Source organism: Passer montanus, unplaced genomic scaffold, assembly GCF_014805655.1.
Source record: "Passer montanus isolate IOZ18808 unplaced genomic scaffold, ASM1480565v1 scaffold70, whole genome shotgun sequence".
Lineage (NCBI taxonomy): Eukaryota > Metazoa > Chordata > Aves > Passeriformes > Passeridae > Passer > Passer montanus.
Genome location: NW_024372148.1, coordinates 1,532,108 through 1,541,979, shown reverse-complemented (window position 1 = coordinate 1,541,979; position 9,872 = coordinate 1,532,108). Strand labels below are relative to the sequence as shown.

Here is a 9,872-nt window from a genome sequence, read left to right as displayed (position 1 = left end):
TACTACAAATGGAATTTGGAAATAGCTTAACAGTGCTCATTGGTAACTTTGACAAGTTACTCAAAAATCAAGGCTATATCACAGCATTAATTATAGTTGCAAATGCATTATATAAATAATAGCCAGGTGTGCAGAAGCTTAAACAGTATATCCCAACCTGAGATGATTACAACCTTTTGTCAGGAGCAAGAAAAAGGAAGGAGACATCCCCCACGCAGTGTTAATGCTCCCCAAGTCAGATTTTGGGATTTACGTCCCGAAGTCAAATTATGCAAATTGTGGTGTGAGTGCTGGGGAAGCACTGAAGTGGCACCAGTGAAAAGCTTTCCCCCAGATTAACTTGCTGCCAGAGCCTGGTTCTCCTCCACATCCACTGATGTTACTTCGTTTGAGGCTCACACCGTTCACAATTAGGTCTTTAATGTCTGAATGTCTAAATTAAACCTGAGCAGATTGCTGCAAGAGAACAAAGACAGAACTGCTGTACCTACTACGCTTGCTTTGTTTGCAAGTAAATCATGGTAACAGGTCAGAAACATGTTTACTAATGACAAATCTCCTAATGGGGCTTTTTGATGGAGCTCCATGACTGTAAGCAGCTCCTTGAAGGACACGATTTGATGTGCACTCGGGTTAGCAGGGGTTTGTCTTCAGCACAAGAAAGTCCAGGCAGCAGAGGACTGCCACAATCTGCAATTTATTTACGCAAACTGCAGCATAATCACACATTCATTAAACTGTCAGCCTAGAAATGAGCCAAAAATGATTCAAGGTCTTATTTAGATAATGCACATTAAATCAAAGAGCTAGCCATCACTGGGGAACTGAAAATTGTGAATTCCCAGAAATCCCAGCACAGATCACTTTGCTTTTACCTGGGAACTTGCCTTCCAAATTTGTGCTGGGCTTTCTTTTACATGCAGCTTGTTTTCAGTCTGGCAGTAGGAAATGCCAAAGCAGCACACACAACTTCTCACAGAACTCAAACACATTTTGGGTACTTTTTATTTACTGTAGTCAGGGCTGCTCAGGTGGAAGAAAAAATGCCAAACCAAGCACCAGATCCAAAATTAGCATTTTATTCAGAACGTTGGGGTCAGAGGTGTATCATTCATATTCTGGTACACAATACAGAGGCAAAGCTGTTCTCAGAAGTCTCTCCAGTTTGAAAGCTCCTTCCCCCCACCTCCCCACCCCGAAAACATACTGTATATTTTCTCGTGCCACCAGTATCAGGCCAACTCCCCTCCCCCCCCTTTTTTGGTACAAATTATGTAAAACTTTTTTGTGCTAAGAACTTTTCTCCCTCCCCAAACAAAAAAAATAATAAAAATAAAAATAAAAAAAATATTGAGTACTCTAACTACAGTTCAACAATTGAATCAATGTCACTTGTTTGCAACCTGTTTTGTAAATACTTTATCCATAAACGAAAGATATAAACATGCAAAAACCTGAATCCATAGTCCAAATAATACATACACGTGTTCTGAAGTTTCTGCACTTCTCCACAGACTATGCCAATAAAACATTATGTACACATACCATTTTTTACAGTGAAGTGGGAAAAAAATACTAGAAATTAAAAAAAAAAACCCAACAAAAACCAAAATGTGTACATGGATTAAGACCAAAATGTATGTGTCTAACATTCTAGCATAAGAAAAAAAAATCAATTCTGCTACAAACTGGTGATATGAAAACTCCCTTTATTTGCAACCAGCTGCATAATTTTTAGAATTTTAGTGAAAAAAGTCCCCTAACATCTAAAACTAGAAGTAATGTACATTGTTCCACCTCATGGTCCTCTCTCCCAGATAATAAAATTGTTCCATGAGGATTTTTTTGTTTATTTTTAATCTCCTTATTTTAATAAAAGCAATGCGATGTAACAAAAGCATTGTGAAGTATATTGTGTTTCACCTTACTCCTCCCCACCCCAACATATTTTGTCTCTTTAATGTATCATTTCACAAATCAGTACCATTAAAGCCTTAAACATAAAACTAATTCCGATCTGAAAAAGGTACAAAAAGGCACATAAAATCCCAGTGCTTCTGTACTGTAAAATTCAAGTGTAACTGAGCTCAATATTTTTTTCCAAACAGCATTGGATCACTGATATTCCACGGAGCCCAAATTGGTTTGCAGCCTAAGCCAAAGCCTTCAGCAAGCACTTGTGCTAGTAGACTACAAAGTTAAAGCCTAGCTTCTGTATGCTTTTGGGGAATATCAGTTGAAATGTTTGTACTTGTCCAAAACCAAAGTTCACTTTGAAGTTCAGTCATCACCTCCACCGTACATATCAGCAAGTTTCTTGAAACGTGGGCCCCAGTCATTTAGGTAGTCATAGTCTTGCTCACCACCACTACTTGAGGAGTTAAGAGAGCTCAAGGATCCAGCAGTGGAGCCGCTTCCTTCGTAGTCAAAGACTAAGAGGGAGTCATACGGTGGGGCTGTAGGGTCATTGTCAGCTGCTTTAAGTCCCTGCAAGAAGGAGAGGGAGAAAAGAAGATAAAGTTCTGTATCTGAGAGTGAGACAAAAGCATATCCGGAATATCTGCAGCACAGTTATCTATCAAGCACCACTTGAGAAAACAAAGTTCTTCCTCTCCTGCCGTTCAGTGCAAAACAGCATTCCCATTTTTATAACTCCTTTTAGAATAGCCAGGTTCCCAGCATTGCAGCACTGGACATTTTGAATGTAGCTGCAATCACAGCCCTAACAAAACCTTAAGAGAGAGTCATGGCACTGGGACTGAAGCTGGTAAACAAACAGTTCCCAAGATATACAGCACACAACCTGTGCCATGGGCAATGTGGGAATGGTTAGACAGATGTGGAAGGAGAAATAAGATTGTTTGCAGAGATTCACTTCAACAGCCACCTCACATGGTCAATAGCATATCCACTGACTTTTCTGGCCTGCAGTCCATTTGCATGTGCCAAAATCCATATTTAATTAGTCCTGCAAACTCATGTACCTCTGTAGGCTGCTGTGAGAAAAATACATGGTACGTTGTCTTAAGCCTTTTATGTTTTGCCACATCCACCCATGAAATCCACCTGCTCTTCAGAAAATACACACAGTGACATCAAAGCTGAATACAAGATGATGATGTTTTTGTTTCCTCATTTCCAAGTACTGAAGTTACCAACACACGAATAGCAGGCCATCAGCATTTTTACATTTCCAGTCCATGGAGTTGAATAGACAAAATTAAAAGCAACACAAATTGAATTGGAGGAAATGCTGGAGAATTGAAGAGGAAAAGCCAGGAAAGAACCACACTTCTTCCAGAGAAAAGCTTCTACATTCTCTGTTTTGTTACATAAGTCCAAACCTAAACGCTTATATGAGTAACTAACTTTAGAATATGAGACAATTTCTCTCTGCTTATCTGGGGAAGATTTACAAGCTGAATATGAAAGCCTGAAGCCAAAAAGCCCTCTTATGATTTGTATTTTTTTAACCTCATAGTTTCCTCCATGGGATTAACAACACTTTTTCAAGATCTTCCATTTTGAATAGGATCTACTCTGGCAGCCACTGACAGGGGATAATGTATCTTTCAGAATTCCATAAAGCTGTGCTAGGATTTTAAATTGCTCACTATTAATTTTTACCAGTGATATTTGTGCTGGTTTTACTTTTAATTTTTAATGGTAATTTATTTAAAGAATGGCATTATTATACTCCTACTTATTTGAAGGAATGAGTGTGCCTCCTTCAAATTATTTAATATATTCTGGTTTTAGAAAAGTATGTTTCACTCTCAATTGTGTTTTGTCCAAATATGACAAAATGGAACCAGAAGCTGATTTTTCTTCTACAAATATGTATTATGGAGTACATACATATTAAAGCCATTAATTAAAGCATTTGGCATTGATAAGGTATAAGTGAATCCTGGCTCTTTATTACCTATTTAAATAATTCAGAACTGTGCAAAATGTACCTAAAATAATTTCCAAATCAGTGGTGGAAAAGCCCAGCACATTTATCAATCTAATGACCTCTAATCAAGAACAAATTTTGGCCTTGAAATGATAATTTCATGTGGTACAACAACATCAAGCAGGTTATTAATAGCCTGCATTAAAAGTGTAATTTTGAATTATGAGATAAGAATAATTGGTGATGCTTGTTATCTCTCTCTGGCATTTTCCAACCTGATGGCCATAATAAGCAAAAAAGATGTGAGATTTTGAAAAGGCAACAGCTCAAGTGTTGGAAGACATCCCTTATCCAGCTTCCAAGGGGCAAGTTCTAAGGCTTTCTCTTATTTTCTGCTGCTGAAGCACAAAGACAACTTTACTTCTTAGGCAGTAACTGGCCTTATGGTATTCAGATCTTTCCTTAAGACTGCTTGGGGTGACAGACAACCATGTGTTGGAACACAGGTGACAGGGAAGGAGAATAAATACTGGCTGAGGTTAAGCAGTGCTGAGGTACAAATGCCAGGTATCCATGTGTGAAAGTCATTTAGAAAGTTGGTTTGGAGACAAAATGTTATTTCCCTGCAGTTCTGCCTACTAACAGCCAGCCAACCATGGGATACCAATTTATTTTAAAAAATCAGTGAACAAAACATTTTCCTACATCACTGCAAAAATTCTGATACCTATCAGTCATCCATGACAAGGCAGAAGGCAGTCTCTTTCCATCTGTTTTTCCAAAGGGCAAGTTGTAATTTTTTTTTCAATTTGCTGCTGCTATCATGATAGCATTTCAGAGAAGGAAACTGGTTTTGAGTTACTGACTTACAAGATAGGATCTCACTAACAAATTCACTTTCTCAAAGATTGTGCTGGCAGTGTAATCCATTTCATTCTGAGAACGTAGCTATGGGTCATGTTTTGGAAGTATTGATTCAACTGCACAGCACAAGTTACACTGACATTTTCACCTATCTTCTGGTTCACAGTGTAATGACTGAACTTAGTGTCTAACTCTTCAAATGACAAGATTTCTGCTATATTTGTGTCACAAGTTACATACTAAAATGAGAAAGAAGTACTACAGTGTTTTTTCATTCCCTCTGCTAAGCTGATTCTTTGAGCATACCCAGTGTACTGCTGCACATTGTTGTTGGGTTCTACAGCATGCCAGACAGCCCTGGCAGTGCCATCAGCTCAGAAGCTCCCTTTGGTTTCAGCATTGCCACCTTTTTTCTTTTATCTGTCCCTTTCAGTGGGTAGAGGTGGTATGGATACATGGCCTGCTGCAGAAAAGACAACAAATGGCTGCCAGGAGTGGACTTTTCTGCCAAGGCATTCATTGTCAGTTACTTCTGAAAAGAGATCTCAGTTTTTACCAGATGTGATCAGAGAGCAGCAGAGCTGTTACAGTTACTTGGTTTACAGTTTCTTGGTCTGAAAACTCGAAGTTTTCATTAGAGTGAGAAGCTCATTCAACAACAGAATTTCTGGGGCACATCCTCAGGAGCAGGGGAACCTGCTGGGACAGTGAATTGTCACATTTCTTTACATGTGCTACACCACCAGCAGTCCCAGAAGAGCCACAGCAAAAGAGAGGCCAGCTTGAGACCTTGGACAGACTCACTTATTTCCTTTTCCTCTTTTATATACATAGCAGAGCTTTCACTAAGGAGGTGATAAGGAGCAGAACTGGAGAAATTACAGTGCCTTGGCTGAGGACCAACAGTAAACGTGCATTAATACAGGCAGCATTCTCCATTTCTCTCAAATTAAAGGAAAGCAACCCTCTCAAATCTTGAACTAACATGGAACATTGCTAATACTTCTATTTTCATTAATCCTACTACTTAATCAGATTCAGCAGACTTTTGACGAGAAGGAAAGGAAGAACAGAGACCTTCAGGGAAATATAAAAAAAACCTGGTTTATATCTGGAACTATCAAGGGAGTCCATTCTGCATGGAGGTGCACTGTATCAATAACCATTTACTAAAAATGAATTGAGGGTCCTCCATGTCACCATGGGATAAGACCTTTAGTTTGCAATTTAAATTTAAGTTTGCCTCAGGCTATATCCTCTATTGATTATAAATATATTCTTAGCCACAAATTCTCCACCACAATGTGGAGAATAGGGACAATATAGGTGGGTCTTGAAAACAGGATTAACAAAACTACTTCAAACAGGTCTAATTTATACTGTCCTGCAAATCCTGACTATTCTAAGTGTTAATTATGCTCCACACTCTGCAGGTTAGGCTTTGAAAGGCTCAAAATGGAAAACAAAGTCTACAGAGGATTCTTAACAACACATGACTTATTCCACTGTCTTGTTTGTACATTGGACTGGAAGAAAAGGAGGTTTTTCCCTTCCCCTCTTAAATTACTGATTCATCTATCCATTGAAACAGACAAAACAAGAAAGTCCCTGAGGTCATTTAGCTTATGCCTGCAAAACCTATTTTGACTATCAGACACCTCTGGAACCTTCTTATTTTAAACAGTTCATAGCTTTCTACATGTTATCTAAACTTTGTGTTATAAAAATGCATGACTTTTTATTGTAATTCTAACTTGTTTTTCAACTGAGAAGTCACCAGAACACTACAAAATACCCTTACTTACGTATGTCTCATTGAGTTAAGCAGGTTGAATACAAGGGATGACAGGTACAATATAATATACCAGAAGAAACAGAGTACTGCTAAAAGGAAAAAAATCCTAAATGACCCACTTGATCATTTTTGCTTTTTGTTTCTATGACTCTGTAATGAAAATAAGAAAACTCCCATGCTTGCTTGGCAATGGGAGCTAAACTGTCCAGTATCTGAAATCAGTGACCTATAGTTATTTTTTTGTCCAAAGCTGAAGTAATTCAGAAGCTAATCTGAACAATTTTGTCTGTGAGTCTTAGGTTCTGGTGAGCATTCAACAGATTAAATTCCCACATGTGGACCAGCACCCCAAAAGACCATACTGACCCACATCTCCTGGAATAGGGTCAAGTTCTCCCAAAGACTGGACTGATCTTCAAAAGTGTTGCATCTTTTCAAACCAAGGGGCTAATGCAGACTTTGCTACTGAAGTGCTGACAATTCAAAGGCAGCCTCTCCCTGCTCATCTAGGGACTGAGTTAGTTTGGTGGGTGGTTTGGGTTAGAGATGCCCTAGGGAAGAATTACGTCTAATAATATTGAAGTTGGATGCAGAGAGATATGAACTTTGCTCTTTCTTATCTTGCTATGTTGTTTCCACAGCTCAGCTTATCTTCTGTAGGAACTGCCTTAAGAAATGTCTGCTACAGGCTTTACTGAAGATATTTTTTCAATTTACCTCAAGTAAAACTGAGAGAAACTTACCAAGTTTCTTGGGTTTAATCACACCAGGACTGCAGGTGCAATTTTCTGGAGAGTCTGAAAACCTGTGCAGCTCTATTTATGCTCCAGACACTGATAATTTTGAAATTTAACTGTAACAATGAATACTCCTATGAAAGACAGACCCATTTTCTCCCACACCTAGCAGACAATTTAGAATCACACCTGTCATGGGAAATTTTTTACAGAAAACACAAATTAAGATGATGTTATTTTAGAGAAATAAAATGCCCACTTTGCTCAGTCTTTAGGAAAACAGCATGGAAAATCTTTGGGTGGCTACTGTCTGCTAGAGAGAGGGTTAGATGGAATGCTTCACAGTAAAACAATAGATTTCTATAAAATCCTAAGGAAAAAAAAACGTATGAAGAAGACAAGCTAAATATATAATCCTTAAAACACAGAAACTACCTCACACAGTTCCTTTCAATCAGAGGATATAATTAATTCTGAGCTAACTTGCAGACAAGAAAATTGCCGTGTTTTCTTTAACTTCATATATATTTCCATATATTTTCTTAATCAATGACACTATTTTACTGTGTATGAATAGCTGGGAGAAGCTTTCTTTTTTGGTGGATGGCAAGGGGAAGCATAAAGGGAGGTACTGATATAACACAATAGACAGCAGAAGAAAACGATTCCATGCTCGTCTGTAGTGCATTATAAACGTACGGGGTTAAATCAAGACAGCACGTACTGTTTCTTCTGCCCCATGTGTACACACTGATGCTATCATCTTCAAGAGTGATAACCTACTGAAAAATAACATTGAAAGAACAGCTTGCTAAGTCATTAAAAAAATGCAGGAGGCCAGAAAACCTCTGGCCCCTTTCTGGCCTTCCAGCAGAATCAGACCCATTCCCTGCCTTTGCTCCATAACAGAGCCTCCCTTGAGAACAACAAAAACCAGGGTTCTTCACTGCTGCCTGCCAGGTGGGCACTGTCTGGCCACAGCTGTGTGAGAACAGGATGGGAATCTCTGATTGTCTGGAAGTACAAGGAAGTTCTTGTGTGCACACTGCCTTGGCCAACAATGTGGGCCTATTATTGTCCCGTGTCTCCACTATTTTCCAGAAGCCCATGATAACTGTAATATTTAGAAGTGTAAGGCAAGCAAAAACTGGAGCCTCTTAAAATACGTCCTAGAAGAATATTTGTACATTTCCTGCTAGTCAACTCCCCTCTAAGCTTTTTGACAATTGTATCACTGTATACCTTAAAAGGGGCAAATTCAATTTTCTGCAGCTTTCTAACACAAAAGACTTTCGTATATTAGCATGACTTTTCTTCAAGGCAAACAAGAATAAACACGTTTGCAGAAACTGTTCAGCAATACTCTGCAATATGTGTCCAGCTCCAGCTGACACGGAAGATATGAGAAAACCAGAGAAAATAATTAACTACTACAATTCAGTACAGAATAAAGTAAAAATAGAAGTAAATCCTGGGTTAGCTTTTTTTCTATAACCAGCAAACACAGGAAACACGTTCTATCATAAGTACCACAACACCAATGATTTAAGACTGACCAGCGATAGAAATAATGAGGATAATTCCTTTCAGAGCTATCAGTACTCTGGTATAGTATGAATCTCAATTACATTTATTAGATTGAAGAATCAAAGATAATGCAAAATCTTTGAAAGCTCTATGACAAGACAAGTATTAAAAGCACTTACATAACATTTAATTTAGCTGCCCAGCTCACTAATCGTATTTGACAGAATTCTTTTGGTCTTATTGAAGGTACTGAATTTCCACTATTATCTGGATTCAAAGGGTAATGCATGACGAGAATGAAAATGAACTTCTTCCATTATTAAATTACTGTGAATTAATAAATGAGTTTAGGCTACACTACAATTTTGTTATTCTGTTTATTACTTGCAACCCATTGCATAATCCTGCTTGGAGATATTGTGGTTGCTGCTGATAACGTACTATGAATGTAATTAATACGAATGCACAGAAGTTAATTGATATATCTTGCTTTTCTGTTCGAATTAGTTAATTAAATTTGTCTACACTTTAAAAGACCGTATTTATTTCTGTCTGGTGAGACAATTTTAATTGTCTAAGGAAGTTTTAAAAAGTTACTATTTTCTAACATAACAGCTACTCATGCGGAATAGAATAAACAAAATATAAAAGCTTATCAGATCTTAGGAGGAAACTCTTTTTCGCTTCTTTACCTCATTAATGAAGTCCCCAATGTCCCCAGGATGAGGAGCAGCTGATCTCACTGGATACTGAGGTTCTGCATGGATTGGCCTTTCATCAAGACGTCTGATTCCAACAGGTTTGATGGCATCTGGTTCCAGAGTGTCAGGCTGCTGGAGCTGGCTCAAGTCATAATCCTGCAAAATATGAAACAGACACAGTACGTTAGCAGAATTTCAAACAATATCTGTCAGGGGGAAACATGAGAAGGAAAAAAAGGAAAATGCAAAGTATCATTTCACCAGAAGTCCTGTTTTCAGGATTGTAATGCTTACTGAGAGTAAGTCAATAACACTGTTATTTGCATACCAACAGGATGTTATTTGATTTA

The 9,872-nt window shown here is 38.1% G+C and overlaps 1 protein-coding gene across 1 annotated transcript in view; it reads right to left on the bottom strand.

The window, feature by feature from the left end:
* Window positions 1–1,063: 1,063 nt before the first annotated feature.
* The window catches only part of CDH2 (cadherin 2), a 114,499-nt gene continuing 105,690 nt past the window's right edge, over window positions 1,064–9,872 (bottom strand). Inside the window, exons 15-16 of the mRNA XM_039730151.1 lie at window positions 9,514–9,678; window positions 1,064–2,487 (exon numbers count right to left, since the gene is read on the bottom strand). Of these exons, the coding sequence (XP_039586085.1) occupies window positions 2,281–2,487; window positions 9,514–9,678 (372 nt within the window). The 3' untranslated portion in view covers window positions 1,064–2,280. The remainder of the gene's footprint in view (window positions 2,488–9,513; window positions 9,679–9,872) is intronic.